The sequence below is a fragment of the Eleutherodactylus coqui genome, chromosome 11 (assembly GCF_035609145.1).
Source record: "Eleutherodactylus coqui strain aEleCoq1 chromosome 11, aEleCoq1.hap1, whole genome shotgun sequence".
Lineage (NCBI taxonomy): Eukaryota > Metazoa > Chordata > Amphibia > Anura > Eleutherodactylidae > Eleutherodactylus > Eleutherodactylus coqui.
The window spans coordinates 79,872,761-79,892,422 of record NC_089847.1 but is presented as its reverse complement, the minus strand read 5'-3'; the positions used below and the strand labels follow the sequence as shown (position 1 = coordinate 79,892,422).

Genomic DNA, 19,662 nt, shown 5'->3' with positions numbered 1-19,662 from the left:
GATTTTAATTGGGGTTCAAAAATGCAACAAAATACATGAACACAGGCTTAGGCTGGCTGCACACAACCAGGTCGGATTCCGCGGAATCCGACCCTGTGTCCGGCTGGCATTCGTACATACCTGTAATTTCTTTCTTCTTTCTGTACTATGGATGGTCTGCAAGGCGAGCCGTCGGACCTGAGCAGTATAGTTGTTTTTTGCTTTTTTAAAAATAAATCCCTACTTTTCCTGCACCATTGCTAGGTGATGACGCAGGTGCCCGTGACCTTTCTGCATTGGCGTTGCGGTATAGCCGTGGGTCAGGCAGCTTGCATTGAGTTGAATGGAGGCGTCCATGCGGAATTCACACTAAAATAGAATATGCAGAGTTTTTCCTCTGTGAGCGGAAAATCGCAATTGATTTCCGTTCGTTGACAGGATAAAACACTTTTCTTTAGCCTGTTATGGGCGGTATTTGCTGTGGAATCCGGAGGCGGATGCCTGCTCTGTATTCCGCAATGCAAATTCGTCCATGTGCAGCCGGCCTTAGGCTAATTTCACATGAGTCTGATATCGGGCTGTTAAACTCTGCCTCATATCACGCTCGCCAATGTGCGATGTTCCCACGGATGTGAGGGGTTTTCATGTTAAAACCAGCTCGCATCACATTGGGGAAGTTGCGATGCTTTTAGCTGTGGCGCAAAGTGTTTCCCATTGTTTTCAATGGTTACACCTTGCATCGCATCACACTCGAGTGCACCTGATACGCCGTGCGATGCTGTGACGGCCCCATTGAAAACAATAGGCGATGAGACGTGTTCCAAGGGAACAACCAAAGATGAGATATACGATGATATTTTCATGCGATACAGAGAAAAAAAATTGCTCATGTGTATGGCCCCATTCAAAAGAATGGGGTTCATATTTTTGCGCCTCACAATGCACAAATATCGCGCGATTTTCGCGACCATGTGTAAACAGCTTAGGGCGGCTAGATCATGTATGTAAATTAGCATGGTTTAGGTATGGGTATAGATGGAGGTGAGGGGGAAGGGCCCGTCTGAACTTTTGCACCCGGGCCCCTGAGCCTTTAGGTACGCCCCTGACATATGCTATACCGCGCATGCGCAGTTGTGGCAATGGTCTGCTCCTGCACCCTAAAGCTGGCTGACGAGGATTCTGCATTTTTTGCTAGGCAGTGAACGCTACGTCGCTAGTGATGTAGTGTACACTGACCTGCAGGAAGCTGAATGTAGGGAATGGACGCTACATCACAGGAAGTAGAAGATTCAGACGGCCTATGATGACGTGACCCAGGGGACTGGAGGAGAAGATTGATGAGGAGAAGATGTGGTAAGAAGACTGTCTGGGGGGGAATATGTAACTATAGAATTTTTTTTTAATGACAGAACACCAGAATGGTAGAGAGTGTTTACTGTAGAACAGTAGGCCGTAAGCTATTTGGACATGTTACCTTTTACACGGGTCACCTATCGGGATTAACGAGCACTGTTCATCACATCATCAGTGCTCGTTTATCTCAGCCTTCACAAACAATGATCTAGTGGGGGACGAACGATCGTTCATAGAATAGTTCGTCCCCCTTTCATTTTAATCACTGTTGGAAGAGAAATTTGTTGCAGGGAACAAACTGCATCAAAGATGCGATCAGCCGATAAACAAGCATTTGCTTATTTTTGTTTACATTGGACAGTGGTAGGGCTCTTTCACAAGAGTGCATATACGGCTTGTTTTTACAACCGGGTGTATATACGCGCCCATGAGAGGCATTGATTTTCAATGCATCCGTTCAAACGCATATATGCTCAGCCAAAAGATAGCTCTTGAACTATCTTTTGGCCAAAATAAGCCGGCGGGTCCTAAAGACTCCTATGGGAGCAGAGAAAGCTAACAGGTGCCTCTATATAGGCATTGGAAGCCATCCCGAGGATTTTGGCAGAGCAAGGGATTTCTGGGGTGCGACGTATTTTTTCGGTAAAAGCGACGCTCACGGTCGTGTGAATGGACGAGAAAACGCTGGCCGTGATTGCAGAAAAACACCCAGGCACTTATACAAAGTGAGCGTGAAAACATAAGATTGTGTGAAAGAGCCCATAGGGTAAACAAGCATTCTAATGAATTCTCGTTTACTATCATTGGCCTGTTTAAAGGGCCTGTATGAAGTAGTAGTCTGAGTATTATCTCTGTGTAGAAAACAGAGATCTTACAAGGAAAGTTCTACACTATTAAAGGGGTTTTCCATGACATGAAAAAAATATACAGGGTTAAAATGAAGAGAAATTCCATACTCACCTATTCCGGCAGCTGCTTGTCCAGTGCTGCAGCCCTGTTGCTCATCTGTAGAGCCCAGAAGAAGCCATTTATTGTGCATGTGACCACTCACGGGCTTTATTGGCCATAAAAGACTCAATACTGAAGTCTTTGAGTGGCTAAGTGGTCATGTGCACAATGAATGTATCAGGGTTCAAACCTGGGAACTCCTGTACTCCTGACGACGTCTCTCCCTAGTGAGCTATTCAGCCTGCTGGGCAGCTCCCTTACCTAACCTTGCCCATTTTCTTGCTCCTGCAACCCAGCTTCTGATTAGCTCCACCCCACACTGATTAGACACTCTATAAAAACCTGGCCCTGTACATCCCTCAGTGTGTGATTATTGTACTTCCAGGCAGTAGTCAAGCTCTCTCTCATACTGCTCCTCCATACAGCTCCCTGACATACCTACCTGTGTACCAACCTCTGGCTTCCCTGACTACGCTACTCGCCTGCTCCTCTGTACCATGAACTGATACAGGTCTATCTGTGTACCGACCCCTGGCTTTCGCTGACCACGCTACCATTATGCACCAGTTGCAACAAGAGAGTCCAACCCTGAACCGGATCGAAACAGAACAGCACATGACTGCCTGCTGAATCTTATGTTCTGCGCAGGTGGCACCTGGATGTTTTGCTTCTATATTTTGCTGGCAATGCTGCCTTTTACTGCCAGAGCCAGTTCAAATCTGACCAAGCGTTATGGCTGTATGGAGGTTTTCAAAGTTCCTCTTGATGAGATTTGAACCTAGGACCCCAGCACTGAAAGGCAACAGTGCTAACCACTAAGAGCCATCATTCATTGAAAAGCCACCTCTATGCAGAAAACAGACAAAAATGAAAAATGGATTCTCTTCATGTTCCAACCGCCAATCTGAGTACAATGCAATAAAAAGGCGATCCATCTGTATTCCATTTCCAAACGAAAGTGCAGTAGTCTGGGCTTTTGATCCAGTGTAAAAATCAGAGTGGAGGCAGAAAATATAGAATCCGATCGAAACTGAAGACCTTCCACTTCAATGCATTTCTATAGGCTTAAAAACAGAAACGTTTTCTATCCTATTTGCTTTACCACAATGGAACAGCAAAATGACATTAAAAAAATGAAAAGACCCAAAGTCATGCACAGCCGATTGGACAACAAGTAGCAAACCGCTTCTAGTATGACTGCCATTTTGATCAGAAATTGGTGGCATATATTAGCAGTTTGTCACCAATGGCTTTTATGCAAATGACAATGCAAATGTACGTTTTTATGTCATTCCTCTAATTTTACATGAATATATCTGTAGTAGAACTGGCACATTTTAATCCCCATTAACATTAGGGGTTGGCCATTTTATATAATGAATATAGGAGGGTGCATAATGTATATATTGGCAACTTACGAATACATGCTGCGTTCTTTTTTACGCAATGTGTTCAGTAATTCTTCTCAGTTTTACTTTCCAGACAAAATTCACCTTTAGAAGCACTGCTTTCAGTGCTTAACCCCTTAAGGACCATCCTGCTTTTTTTTCTCTTCTTTTTCAAAAATCCTAACTCTTTTATTTATTTATCGACCTAGCCTTATGAAGGCTTTTTTTTTGCGGGACGAATTGTATTCTTCAATTGTACTATATAATGTATCATATAATCTACTGAAAAACTTTAAAAATAAATCTTAGTGGTGTGAAATGGAAAAAAAAAGAAATTCCGCCATCTTTGGATGGCTTGATAGGCATTTTGGTATGACAGCCCTGGGGCCTTTCAGAAGGCCCCCGCCTGCCATGACACCCGCACGGCCCCTCGGGACATCTGTCGGGGGATTTAAATGCCGCTGTCAGAATTGACAGTGGCTATTAATGGGTTTACAGCTCTGATGAGCAGCGCAGCTTATCGGAGCTGTAGCGAGCGGGTGTCGGCTGTAAGAAACAGCCGTCAACCGCGATGTATGGAAGGAGATCACACCGCGATCTCCATCCATATACACCCTGAACCTGCAGGACGTAACCTTAAGTTATGTGTTGTTAAGGGCAGCTTCAGACGAGCGTATGTGCAAACACACTCACCTCAGCACAACGTATTTGCGCAGTGAACGAGGTTCGATGAGGTATATCTGCACACGTATGGGCACATAGTACTGTACTTTTTGCACACGCAAGGCCAGTTCTCATGCACGTGTGACATACCCCTTTTGTGGTTTTTAGCTACTTAGCCTGATGAGGTCACGATGTGTTCTACTGTTCATGGAACTGTGCGATTGCGTGCATATTGAGTACATATTTGCACACCTCCCATAAACTTCTATGTGGCCCTTGGTGCACAAATACACAGGTAAATAGAGCAAGTCCTATTTTTTTATGCACACATGTCCACACATGAAATGCATGTACAAATCATACTCATGTGAACAAATCCATTGACATCAATAGGTCCTATTCACTGCGCATTGTGCATGTATATTTTAGGCAAGCAAAAACACGTGCAATACGGTCTTCTGAAGAAGCCCCAAAGTGGAAGAATTGGTTTATGGTCCAATACTGAACTATGCAGGTGCTGTTACAATGAAGCAATACTATACAAGACGTTACACACAATGGCATGCACAAGTTCACGCAGCGTAAGGCCTTATTTACAGGAGCATATTTTGGCTGGCGTTTTCTGCATATTTCGGTTGAGCCCAAAAAAATAAAATATGCAGCCTGCTCTATGTCCTACGCATTTGCGGACCAAAAGTCTTAATAGAAGTCAATGGGGATGCACGAATCCACACAAAATACACTAGGAGATTTGTGAAACATTGCACATGAAAAAGAACACATTGAATTTAATTAGACTAATTAGCTATTTCAATTGGTGCATCTTTGTTTGCCACACATATAAACATGCCTTGCTCACAGAAAAAGTACAGTAAAATACGCCGGTGCATATGCAAAAAAGCATTGTTCAATTTGCAAAAATTCTACACTCATGCATATAGTCGTGTGAAGGGGTCCTTAGAAACATTTCCTGAGACTAGATTCACACATGCGATTTTCATGCGCAAATTCTGTCCGATAGCGATATGGACAAAACTCACATTGATTTCCATTTGTTTATTTGCCGGAATGATTTATCTCTCGCATTGAGGCTGTGAGATAGGAAAATTGCAGCATGTCCTTTTTTTGGGCAATTCCTCACAAGTAATTGCGTATTATTTTCTATGGGATTGTAAAAATATATATATATATATTATCGCACTCACATGCCATGGGATTTTTCTCATTGAAACTATTAGAAGCCCTTGCGATTTTTTCATATGTGTGAAAAATGCACATTAAAAAAAAAAAAATCGCACATTCAGCTTTACGATTTTCTCGTAAATCGCATCGAAGTGGGAAATGCATTTTACAAGCGCAATATCAGGCCCAGTTTCTCAGACCGATATCATGCTCATCCATGGTCATCCAGCTTAAGGCTACTCTTACACATGCGTGCACAAAACGCTGTGTTCAAAATTGCAGCATTTTACCGCGATTTCGAGCTGCATTTTTGAACGCATTATACGCAGTTTGACAGAGCTTTTAATACACCCCATCATTGTGATGGGTGAGGAGGTGTGTTAAAAAGCGCTAAAATGTGCAAAAATAGAGCAACCAGCGCTCAAAAATCACGGTGTTATAAACACCACACTCTGCAAAGCTCCATTAAAATCAATGAAGGCATTGTACAATGATTCAAACGCCACTCTAATTGCGTCAAAAAGTGGGCTTGTGAGAGCTGGCTAAGGGCTTCGACAGAAGAACGTGTTTGCGTAGGTTTTTGCGTGCATGAAACTCACGACCGCAAAACGTGATGAAGCGTAGCCATTGATTTCAATGGGTTCATTCTCACCGTGTTACACAGAAAGCTGCCATAGAAATCTATGCCAGGTTTACAAATCAAGGTTAAGTGTGTGACGCCGCGGACAAGCCTTGTTCAAATCCGCTCAATTCGTCTGTGGAAACCCTAAGGGTTGATTCTCACACGGTGTTTTGTGGATAAACACCACTGCAGTTTCTGTTGTAGCTTTATATTACCAATCCATACTGAATCCATCTTTACTTTGTCTCAAAAATGTGCTGTGCGACGTGCAGGACCCCTCATATTACATGTCCCATTTTCACGTGAGACTCTCACAAAAATAGAGTATGCAGCAATTTTTCAAACTTTGGTACAAGTGAAAACTCGCTCATGTGAATGAACCCATTCATTGTCCATGTGAGTTCTGTCTATCTTGGTCACAGCAGAATATCGGCAGAGTACGGTTAGGCTGTTTAACTGTATTCACCTCGGGACATCTCGCTACAATGTATTTATTATTATGATACATACTCCTCAGTTGCTGACTAGTGAAAAACACGACAACGTGTTTTTGTGCACAAGAAATTGCTAAATTAGAACCCGGCTTCAGTTATCCGCGGGGTCCAGATCTGACGTCTTTTGTCCGTCTCTTTGTGCTGCTCTCGGTTCTCCTGTAATCAGCAGAATGAGCATAGTAGTAATTAGCTGGGGCTGGTCTGTCTATTTGTGAAGTATGGGCGAGCGCTGATTGGTTGGCAGTGATGTCATCTTGTGTGGAGGGGGCGGGACTCGTCATTCAGTGTCACCCTGTGCACACAGCAGACACACACGCTGACACAGGCACACACAAAGGACGTGACACCCGGGGGGCGACATGTACAGATGAGGGCGAATACACAGCACCCCGCGTCTGCCGAGGAGGGGAGCAGCTGACAAAGGGACAAAGGTATTCTATGAGGCCATATATCCAGGTCACCATTTCTCATTTCTGCAGAGTGTGTGTGTGTGTGTGTGTATATATATATATATATATATATATATATATATATATATATCCGGTATTGTATATATATATTATAGCATTAGCAGTAGCTCCATTGTTTTTTTCATGCAGGTGCCTTACTAACTGGTTTTGCACTAAATACCCTGCAAGATAACTTCTCTAGCATAACAGTGCAGCAGTGTATATAATGGATGTATGAGTATATAATATAGATATATGACATGTAATTGTGTGCAGATGATATATTATCTAATATCACAGGTGATGCATACATTTTCAGGGCTTGTATTGATTATTTAGTGGAACCCCTGCATTATGTGAAGGTGATCTGTACAGATTAGATGGAGCTCACGTTTAAGAGGAGAGGCATCTACTGCAGAGCTACAAATGAGGATAGGAATGGACGTAGACAAGCATTGTGCTTCATTATGTGTTTTGTATTTACATGTATGATAGTAAATCTGGTCATAGTCATTGACTGGTATGTAGACCACACAGAAGGTTTGTGTTACATCCTGTTTTTGGATTTGAAGGGCGCCTAAGAAATGCAGCAGTATTTTCTGCATAGATCTATAGAAGCAGCCTGCATAACTTCAACAGATTTTATGAGTCTTTATAATGTATGAAATAATGCAGACTGCAGTATTTTATTTTAACATCTACAATTCTTTTTTTTATCTCTCTCTCATTAGCATTATGCCCCCGGTGCCTCTAGAAGATCGTTCAGTCCCCCTGCCTCGTCCTCGCTCTCTACCACTACGTTCTACTTCACATTCAAGAATGGCCCCTGAGGTCCGAGGTCTGCAACCAGGACATAGGGCACCATCCCATGCTGATCTCACCTTGCCTGGACTGCTGCCCCAACTCCAACCTCCCCGCTGGCCACGAGAACCTTGTTCTCGTCGCAGGGGTTCTCCTCCATCACCTTCCCCAAAATCATCTTCATGTTTCCGTTGGGCTCTTCACCCTCTAAAATGTGGCTGCCGAGGCTGTTGGCGACTGCTTCGCCCTCCAAGGAAGTCTGTGGGTTCATCTTGTAGCTGTGACCCTATTGTGACGTTTGACCCACAATTTGTGGGGAGCTCAAGAGTAAGCTATGATGAGGATGATGATTATAGCGTACGGGCTATTTGGCCAGATGAGCTAGCACGAAAAATTATGTCTCGGACACGTGGAGGAATGCTTGGAGGAACACCACTCTTACTGGACTGTAGGGGGTTAGAAGCATTGGAGGTAGACGATCCAGCGCCTCCACGCTCTCCTCCTCCCTCCACACCACCAGCAATGTCCCCAGTTGGGACAAATAGAAGACTTCAAAGTTTGTACCTACTTTTGGAGCCCTTGTGTGAAAAAGAAAATTCTGCAGGAGGAAGAGGTAACAGGAACATGCCTACATTTGTTTTTGTTTTTTCTTTTTAATTGCCTGTTAGTTGGAGATGGTTTGATTCTAGCAATACGATGACCTTACCCAAGAGGTTACTAGAAAAGATGTGGCCTTCACCAAATGAAGCCATCATATAAAGTTAAGTCAAATGAAGGTCATAACTGACAGTTCAGCAAGGATCATTCATAGTTTTCATACCCTAAATGTACAATAAGCTGAAGTTAGAAAAGAATGAATGACTGAGTAAATGAGAGAGCAATGGAATGAATTAAGAAACCACAGAGGAACCCAAAAGGCAAATTAAACTTGACACTAAAATTAAGTGCAGTCATAGCTTCCTAATCATTCACAATTTCTATAAAGGGATCTTAGGTGACAGGATTTCAATGGAAAGACAAAATAGTGTCAACATTTCATTAGGCAATTCACAGGAAGGAGGACAGGTGAATCACAATGAATAAACATGTAATAAAAGAGGCGGGATGATTAATAGGTAACGTGTTTACATGTGTAACACTATGGTGATTAATACATGTACAGATAACTATCAGGTGACATAATGTAGACTCCAAGAAGGAACTTGTTAGGATTCTCAGTATGGAGTGGAAGCAACCATCATTCATTTGCATCATTTAACAAGTCATGGAAAGTCACCTCCTAAACCGGAAAGAAAAAAAGAGAGCTCTGCATTTATTTGTGTGACACATTATAGACACACAGGTGATGTATGGGTACACCTCATGTGTTTCTGACTCGTCTTCCTGCATGAAGAATCAAAACAATAGAAGTAATTTCTTAAAGAGGACCAATCATAAAATATAAATTTCCATATTAGACAAAAGATGTGTTTGCCAAGAAGTATGAAAAAAATTGGGATTGACTGGCTCTGTCTGATTTACCTAAGGATTTTTATTAAAAATAGCAAACCTATTTTTGTAAAAAGTACTGAACTTCATTACAGTCAATGGGGTCAATCAGGATTACATGGTTTCCAATTGAATACAGATCTGACAGAGCTATCATAGGCTTCGTTATAAACAGAAGCCATGACGGTAGCGTGAACTCTTAACATCACTTTACCTCTAATGTTTTCAGTTATATATAATGTGTTCCTATTCTATAAAGGTTTGTGATATCCTAACACTATGTCATTTTCTGGCAGTTTTAGCTGATCCCCCTGCTGAGGACTGTGTTATAGCACCAGAAGTAACTCCCGCTTTACCATTGTCTCCTGACGTTGAAAAAGCTGAATTGAGCCCAATCTTACCTTTCCTTTATCTCGGCAATGAAAGGGATGCCCAAGACTTAGGCCGCATGGTAACCCTAAACATAGGGCATGTTCTGAACATCACCACCCACCTGCCTCTCTACCATGTTGATTCTGGAGCTTTGCGTTACAAGAGACTTCCAGCCACTGATAATAGTAAGCAGGACCTCCGCCAGTACTTTGAGGAAGCCTTTGAATTCATTGGTAAGTGAGATTTTTCTAAAGCAGGTTGAGAAGCGAAACTATAGACTTTCTCTTAGGGTCCTTTTAACCCTTTCCAATCCAATTTGTATTCTGGTTTTCCTAGGGGCTTACTCTTTTTCTGCCGTTATACAACGGCGCTATATGCTGGCTAAAGCCAGTACTGCATGAGGTGACAGGATGGTTAGGCTCCGACAGCAGAGAGGCTGACAATATACAGTAAGAGAACCCCGACGGATGTCTTCCAACATGTTGTACAGCCCTAAATCATAATGTCTTCAGAGGTTATACAGTGGATTGGAAAGGGTTAAACAAGCTGATTTATCGTTTGAATGAGCGAGTGATGTCACCGCTAGCTCATTCGCTCTCGGGCAGACAGATACAGTTGGCTCAAATGAGAAATCTTTCAGAATCGTTCAGTCTTTCACATTCACTCTAAGTGAATGAGATGGACTAATGGAGAGCTTTTAAACTGAACGATAAGTGAACAAGCCAACGATGATTGTTAGTCCTGCACTAAATGAACAACGAACAAAAAGCGAACGATTATCATTCGTCATTCGCTCGTGTTTAGACTGAATGATATCATTCAATTTCACTTGTTTGAATGGTTTTTTAAATGATAATCGATCTGTTTAAGCGCACCCAGTGTTTGGGTATAAATTATAGTTGATAATAACTGCACCAGCTATAATGTGATATGCAGAAATCTCTGATTTATATTGATGCTATACTTTGCTAATACTACAGCAGTTTGTTGTTTACATTGATAAATGCAAAAATATGATAGATTTTAGTTAGTTATATTTGTGGGGAAAGGTTTTCCTGATTACATCTGATGGAATCCATTTTTGGCTCTGTATATGACATGTAAAGGTGTATGAATACAGTTTAAGGTCAGTTTTACACAAGCGTAACAGAGCCACTTTTATGTGTTCGTAAAACGGATGAGTGTCCTGGGCCAACCGCAGGTCTAGTGACCCGAACTCAGAACATAATAGGGACCTATCTAGGATTTACGGTAAAACCTTAAGCAAGCACTCTGAGCTAAACCGCTAGACAATGTTAAAGCTAAAAGCCCCCATACACATTAGAAAGAAGTCAATTAAAGGAGATGTCCCGAGGCAGCAAGTGGGTCTATACACTTCTGTATGGCCATAATAATGCACTTTGTAATGTACATTGTGCATTAATTATGAGCCATACAGAAGTTATAAGAAGTTTTATACTTACCTGCTCCGTTGCTAGCGTCCTCGTCTCCATGGAGCCGACTAATTTTTGGCCTCCGATGGCCAAATTAGCCGCGCTTGCGCAGTCCGGGTCTTCAGCTTTCTTCTATGGAGCCGCTCGTGCCAGAGAGCGGCTCCGTGTAGCTCCGCCCCGTCACGTGCCGATTCCAGCCAATCAGGAGGCTGGAATCGGCAGTGGACCGCACAGAAGAGCTGCGGTCCACGAAGGTAGAAGATCCCGGCGGCCATCTTCAGCGGTAAGTATTGAAGTCACCGGACCGCCGGGATTCAGGTAAGCGCTGTGCGGGTGGTTTTTTTAACCCCTGCATCGGGGTTGTCTCGCGCCGAACGGGGGGGGGGGGTTAAAAAAAAAAAAACCCGTTTCGGCGCGGGACATCTCCTTTAAATCCATCGTTTTCGGCTAGAGCGACCAGCTATCAGGGGGCTTCCTGACTTCTGCAACAAATGATGTCTGGGTAAAGAAAGATTGGGCACGTTGTCTCTCAGATCCCAGTCCTTTTGTTCTCCCTGAAACTAAGCCACTGCCAGGGGTTGTTTGCAGCAGTTTACTCCCTTCTGGCATTAAAACATGAATGCTCAGCCAAACTGAGCATTCGTGTGCATGAGGAAGTCAGGAGAAACAGCCATATAACAGTCATATAAGTGTCCGGCCAACAGCTATTGAAAGTGTATAGACACCTTAAAAGGGTATTCCCATCTCAGACTTTTTAGGATATATCCACAAGATATACCATAAAAGCCAGATACATGTGGGTCCCAGCTTTGGACCTGCACTGATCTCTAGTTGTGGGCCCAGTTGTGGCCGACCCAGTGGTATGAGGTGGCCAGGAATGGTTTGGAGAAGAGAAACAACTAACCGTTCTTCACTATGCTGTCTTTGTAACGTTCATAGAAGTTAACTAAATTTACGGAAACATTGTGACTTGATGTGCTACGCTGTTTGTTCTCATTTTCTTCTACAGGAATTACAAAAACAGCATAGCCCTGCCATGCTCAGCTATTTTCTTCCTCCCAGCCACCTCCTACAGAGTAGTGTTCTTATCGCGGCCATAGTGGCACATTGACTCTCTCTTTGTCTCTTATGTTTTCTTTTTATAATTCAACACCTCAAGCTCTGTGATTAGCATAATACATATAACATCGGTTTTACCCTGAGTGAGTAAAGAGTTTAGGAGCGAGATAAGGAGAAGAAAAGGAGCCTGATAAGTGGGAAAAAAAAACATTTCTCACTTTAAAGATATTAATTTATGGAAAGTTTATTAAAAGACTATAGGCCATTTAACAATCTTTTTATCCTACTGCAGACCGTGCAGAGGGGGGAGGTTCCTGCTGCAGTCAGACACAGGACAGGGAGAGGAGGAGTAGCATATGGCTGAGCTCCTGACACACACACTGAATACTTCTTTATAGATTTCTCAGTTTTAATTGTAATATTAAACAAAATAGGGTCAAAGTAAAGGAGAAGATGGGAAAAAAACGAAAAAACCTAATTCTGTTTGAACTGAGTTTTTCTGCTCTAAAAATGGAACATATAGGAAGTATTCAAGTGGAAATTGTTAACGCAGATGTGAACAAGCCCTAAGGTATTTTTATATGGTCTTTGATTGGGCACAAACATTTGGACATTCATCTGCTTGACCATCAACCCATGGTAATATGGTGGTTATCAACCAATGAATAAATGCTCGCTCATTGGCTGATTTGATCTTTTGTGCCAGCATAAAAATAGTTGTTCGTCAGTAGCACATTCCTCCACATGTGTGAACGAGGGGTTGTGCTGCTCAGGACTGCACTTTTTATGGGGACAGCCGACTACAGTAATGATCGCTCATTCCCATATGACCGATCCTCTGCCAGTGTGAGCAACAGAACCAGCACCAACTGGCATACTATTATGTAGATTGGCACTCATTCATACATAATGGCAGAGAAATGAGCTGTACAGCCAGATGAAAATCTGAGAAGTTTATCAAAAGGCGTGGAAAAGTGACTAATCTCCTGTCCTGGGATGCACATAACAAAACGTATTATACATTTAACTAAAATATTTTATAAGATAATTAAATTTTTAAAAAGTGCCTCCCAGAAGCTACTTGATGGGGACAGAGCTTTTTTTTTTCCTACATAGGGTTTTTATAGAATCCTAGAATGGTAGAGTTGGAAGGGACCTGCAGGGTCATCTGGTCCGACCCCCTGTCAGTGCAGGATTTTTACAGATGGCAGATTTGCTGCAGGCATTCTGCAACTGAAAATCTGTTCTGTAAACCTGAACGGGTTTGTTTCAGCAGCAAGGACATAGATTTCTGAAAACCCCATTCAGATAATTTCGACAACAGATCTGCAGTGTGTGACTATTAGAGATGAGCGAGCGTACTTGCTAAGGCAAACTACTCGAGCGAATAGTGCCTTATGCGAGTACCTGCCCGCTCGTCTCTAAAGATTTGGGTGCCGGCGGGGAGGAAGCGGGAAGGGGGGGGGGAGATCCCTCTCTTACTCTACACCCCCTCCCCCCCCCCCGCTCACTCTCGCAACTCACCGCTCTCCCCAGCCGGCAGCCGAATCTTTAGAGGCGAGCGGCCAGGTACTCGAATAAGGCACTACTCGCTTGACTAGTTTGCTTTAGCGAGTACGCTCGCTCATCTCTAGTGACTATATCTTTTGGTTCTGTTTACTTTGTATAGACTTTAACATGTACCTTTTCTGAGTTTTCTCTAATTTACTTGTATTATTTATACAATTTTTTTACCATTTATATTTACTTATCCTACAGAAAGATCTAGGTATAACATTGAAATAAATACATTTGTGTTTTAATATCACAATATTCTATTTAATATGTATTAAGTTTTGGTGTCACACTATGAACCCGGACAATGTTGTATTAAAGGCATAATCTACTGGAAACAGACATTTACTGTATATTAGCAGGGAACTGTGTGTTGGTGTTAGCTAAGATATGATTTGGCTGGTAACTGACCAGGATTGTTTTATTTTTCTTCACTATTGTAGAAGAGGCGCATCAAGAAGGCAAAGGAGTTCTTATTCACTGCCAGGCTGGAGTCTCTCGCTCTGCCACTGTGGTCATTGCGTATCTGATGAAGCACACACTGATGACTGTGGGAGATGCCTACAAGTTTGTGAAGGGGAAGCGTCCCATCATATCACCCAATCTGAATTTCATGGGGCAACTCCTGGAGTTTGAATCTGACCTAAATGCAGGCATCACGCCAAGAATCCTTGTTCCTAGACTGAGGGGTGTTGAGAGTGATGTGTAAGACATAAAAACATAAACGATGGAAGAAGCCAATTCTGATGTTGCACAGTAAGATATGATTAGGCAAGCAGCAAAACCTTCCAAACTAGATCATTATTGAAATGCAGTGTCAGGATCCACAAGAAAATGCAGCTTCAGGCCTCAACAGATTAGCTGTTTCAAAACCCTGAGGACCTTTCATCTCTCCTATCTCAAATTCTTCAGCCTAAATATAATTCGATGGCACTGTAACTGAGGCTGTTGAGGTATTATTTTGCCATTTTATATCTTAAGGATTTATTTTGTGTGTTATACTTAGAAATACGCTAATAGACATAAAAAAGAAGGGAATGGTAATATTGAAGTCCTACATTCAACCATGGTTCTTTCATGGAGTGGGACATCATGAAAAATACACATTGCCAATGTAGAAATACTTATAGCCTTTTGTTTGTAGCATTTAGATTATGATTGATATCTATAACCGTAGCAAGGCATTATCCTTTATCCTTTATAACCTATTCTCCTCAAGTAACCGGCAGACTACAATTTTTTTACTGTATGGAATAAAGCAGCCATTTTTGGTGCTGCACCAATATTAAGAATTTACGATTATGCAGCTTGTATATAGCTATTCTCATATTAAATGAGCATTATGGACCGTTTGGGGTGAACAGACAGGAATGCAGTTTGTCCTAACCAGATTGTGTGTTCATTTCCATAATAATCGTGTAATCAAGAATTTTATGTGCTCCTTCATATATAATTCGTGCATTGGAACTGAAGAAAACAGATTCTTGCATTGGCCAATAGGCTTAGGGTAAAAAAGAAGTGGAATGATTACATAACATTAATCTGGTGGATAACAAATGTAATCCCTTTTCAGCCGGTGGACAGGGCTGCAACACAAAATGAAAAAGGAACAATGAATACCAGGGTTTTCTACTTACAGAAAGTGAATAACATTGGACAATATTTTTTAGAAAATGATTTGCAACAAGAATTATGTGCAATAACAAAGTGACAACTTTTTTTATATTACATTGTGAGAAAATGAGGTATCTGCTTGAAACGTAGCATCCCTTCCCCCTCCTTCCATTGGTATTTTCATACCAACTCATGTTCCTCCTTCAATATCTGTGTCTTAAATCTCCCAAGCGGGAGACTGAATTACCTCGGGCATTAAATCCCCTATTTACACTGTGAAATCGGGCATCCTCCGAACGGAGGGGGTAGCAACAAGATGCCTACCATCCCTTTGACCTTCTCATTGCTCCCTAAGTTTTTTCCGGGGAACATATCTTTATTTATTAAACTGATCTATTTATTGAAATAAAATCTTTTTATACAGAACGTTGTTGTCTTAATGCAGCTGTGCTATTTCTTGTCATCGGCGTGCAGCTCATTGCTCATATGTCCTTATTTTCCTTACCCTTTTTATAATCTCCGTCAATATTATGCTAATACACAACATATTTTCTATTAACCAGTATCTGCAGACAAATGCAAAGTACTTTGCAGCACATTCAAGGACTATGGATCATCAGTATGGAACATTGCAATGACAGCATTTGCTGTTCTGTATAATCACAACCATTTTAACAAGTCTAACAACTTCCAAAGAGATTCATTGACATAATACAATGCATACAGGGTACACTAAAATATAAATTTATTATCTTCTGCATCACATATTATCTATAATACACCATATGAATACATGTATAAACTGTATGCTTGTGTAAGTGCATGACTGTTCAGTATATACACACTATATACATATATACAGGGTGATCATTATTAAAGTACTAGTAATTATTAGGAAATTATAGTACCAGTGTTTCTGGTGGTGCAATGCGCTACTGACTGATATAATATAGTGAAATGGTTGGAGTTCTAAGCACACGGATGCTGGTTTAGGACCAGTGATGACATGACCGTTATTGCGCCTCTAGGGTGTTTGATAGATAATAGAGAGCTGTGATACACGCACGTCACACACACAGCTCTGCTACAGGCATGTCACACACCCACACAGCTACATGCACGGCACACACAGCTCTGCTACACGCACGTGTGTCACACACACAACTCTGCTGCATGCGTGTGTGTAAGACACACAGCTCTGCTGCATGCGTGCGTGCGTGTAAGACACACAGCTCTGCTGCGTGCGTGTAAGACACAGCTCTGCTGCCTGCGTGCATGTAAGACACACAGCTCTGCTGCATGCGTGCGTGTAGGACACACAGCTCTGCTGCATGCGTGCGTGTAAGACACACAGCTCTGCTGCATGCGTGCGTGTAAGACACACAGCTCTTCTGCATGCGTGCGTGTAAGACACACAGCTCTGCTGCATGCGTGCGTGTAAGACACACAGCTCTGTTGCATGCGTGCGTGTAAGACACACAGCTCTGCTGCATGCGTGCGTGTAAGACACACAGCTCTGCTGCATGCGTGCGTGTAAGACACAGCTCTGCTGCATGCATGCGTGTAAGACACACAGCTCTGCTGCATGCGTGCGTGTAAGACACACAGCTCTGCTGCATGCGTGCGTGTAAGACACACAGCTCTGCTGCATGCGTGCGTGTAAGACACACAGCTCTGCTGCATGCGTGCGTGTAAGACACACTGCTCTGCTGCATGCGTGCGTGTAAGACACACTGCTCTGCTGCATGCGTGCGTGTAAGACACACTGCTCTGCTGCATGCGTGCGTGTAAGACACGTAGCATTGCAACATGTGCGTGTTACACACAGCTCTGCTACATGTGTGTCACACACAGCTCTGCTAACATGCGTGTCACACACAGCTCTGCTAACATGCATGGCTCTGCTCCTTCGTCTGTCACATGCACGGCTCTGCTGCTCTGTCTATCACATGCACAGCTTTGCTGCTCTGTCTATCACATGCACAGCTTTGCTACTCTGTCTGTTACATGCATGGCTCTGCAAGGTGAAGGACCTCTCATGACGTCACCATTATGTGCAATATGTGATCATCAGGGGAGGAGGTCAGAGCCTAGGTGACTGATCACATGACGGTGACATCATCGCAGGTCCTGTGAGCACATGGCTGCTGTCAGCCTCTGCATGTTTTATTATGCTGTAGGACCTGCGATGACAATGCTACCATGTGATCAGGGGTGGCGCATGTAACTCACACAGCACACACGGGTGGACAGACAAGTGGTCTTTAGCACTTTGATCCATATTAGAGTTGTCAGGAGAGACAGCTACTGAATGTAATTGAACCAAAGCATGATAATAATACTCCAGGACAAGCAGATTTGAGCCGTATGGAAGAACAAAAGTTTAAAATGAATGCCAGTAGCCATCTTAGATTCAAAAACATCACTGGAAAGGGGGTCATGGGATATATGATTTAAGGATAAAATTTCATCTGAAATTGATTGGTGCAGTCATTTTTTTTCAATATCTGCAATCATTTTCAAGTTATGGCTAGTGATGAGCAAACTTTTGAAAAGTTTGATTTGGCCTGTTTGCCATATTAAAGTCTTGTATAATACTCTTAAGTTACCTAAGAATGTATCTGAGTACTTTTGAGTTGTTTTTAAAGCAAAGTTATTGTCAAAGTTACGGCATCATATTGTTACATTGATGTGGGCAAAAAAAGCACAAGGCCCACACAAACGTGCCCAGAGGACAGGAATATAACAAATACAGGGACCTAAAACAGATTACAGACTGGACGTACTGATAGTAACACCAACTGGACAGAGAACTGCATACTGCGGACTGGACTCACAGACAGCCATAACATAGGACAAACGGCCAACACACTCGCCAAGCATCCCCACATGCTAATGCTGAAATATAAATACGAGGGATTAGTTCATGAATTGGACAAGACATTCAAGCCGCGAACCCAGCAATCAAGGGTCCTTGTGTCTCGCGGTTCCAACTCTTACGAGACACATGATCCAGCAACACCAGACACCAGACACAGTTCACACAGCAAGCAGCCACAGCACAGACAACTGGGCACAAGTCAATGCAGCAAGCTGCAACACAGAAGTAATGGGACACAAGTCACACAACAAGCTGCAACACAGAAGGAAATATGACTGCTCACCCTGAATACCAAACAGACACTGACAGGAGCTGGGTATATATGTGAGCAAAGGCCTGGGGGATTGGCTAGCAGGAGATCACCACACCCAGCCAGCACAGTCATGCAACACCTGTAGAAATGTGCTCCTAGAAACCATAGTACTACAGGTCCCAGCAGCATAACCTAACACATATATGGCTATGGGTAAATAGATTTTTTAAAGCTTTTTAAAAGTAAAAATATGTGCAGCATCTGAGGAGTGGGCCCCAGCCTAGGAGACAACGGGGTTTAGTTGTAGGCCTTGTTACGGTGGCTCTACCGTCTCCCATGAGGGACACGTCCAAGGGACCAAGAGCAGGCTATTAAATTAGGTTAACCTACTGAGGGTTTACCTTAGTTCACTTTTTCATGGATGATGCCACCGTTCCTTCCTCTGCGATGATCTCTTAATGCAGGAATAAAGAGTCCACATGCAGGGTTGAGGTTTAAAGGCAGAACTGGAAACGGTTGATAAAGCCGTTTACTTAAACACAACTCGCAGTAAAATCCAATGCAGTCCACACTTGACATTCACTGGCAGAATAGCTAGTGCAGGAAAACACGTGGTGTGACAGGGAGGAAACACGGGAGCACAGAGTGACTTACACAGGCTAAGTTATCTGCGGATCTCTGTTCCCGGACACTTTTTCACAAGCACGTCACCGACTCTCTACTGGTACACACTCATGGAGTAGTAGATTTGCACCCAACGCTGCACAGCAGGAACCCACACTTCTTGTGGCCTTTCACTCTCCTATCCGAAGAAGAAGGGGGTCCACAGCACACGTCTTCTATCCTCTCAGCCTCTTCCATATCCACTACATACGGCCTATTGGTTATAGGAGTTCACCCAGAATCCCCCGGGTCTAGGCAGAGGGGAGTCTATAAACAGGAACGCAGGGGGGTAGAAAAAGGAGGAGAGTTTAGAGAAGGGTTCCAGAGAAGCACTCAAGGGAGAGAACTTAAGACACCCCCTAAAGGGGAAAGAACAAAGGCTCAGGGAAGAGAGTCTATTTCACTCCCGCTGGAAGAGTCATGCCCAGATGGGACAAGACCTCTGAGTCACCCTGAAGAGACAGAA

General features: G+C 42.9%; 1 protein-coding gene across 1 annotated transcript; it reads left to right on the top strand.

Moving 5' to 3' along the window:
* The first annotated feature begins 6,945 nt into the window (after positions 1-6,945).
* LOC136582029 (uncharacterized) lies at positions 6,946-15,787 on the top strand. The gene is made up of 4 exons (XM_066582768.1): positions 6,946-7,060; positions 7,810-8,492; positions 9,664-9,972; positions 14,229-15,787. Exons 2-4 carry the CDS (start codon positions 7,814-7,816, stop codon positions 14,492-14,494), a joined length of 1,254 nt encoding a protein of 417 aa, XP_066438865.1. The 5' UTR covers positions 6,946-7,060; positions 7,810-7,813; the 3' UTR covers positions 14,495-15,787.
* The last annotated feature ends 3,875 nt before the right edge of the window (positions 15,788-19,662 follow it).

Coding starts and splice junctions, on each gene's coding strand:
- LOC136582029 (XM_066582768.1), top strand. CDS start 7,814: ATGCCCCCGGTGCCTCTAGAAGATCGTTCAGTCCCCCTGCCTCGTCCT. Junction 8,493..9,663: donor AAATTCTGCAGGAGGAAGAG/GTAACAGGAACA, acceptor ATTTTCTGGCAG/TTTTAGCTGATCCCCCTGCT. Junction 9,973..14,228: donor GGAAGCCTTTGAATTCATTG/GTAAGTGAGATT, acceptor TCACTATTGTAG/AAGAGGCGCATCAAGAAGGC.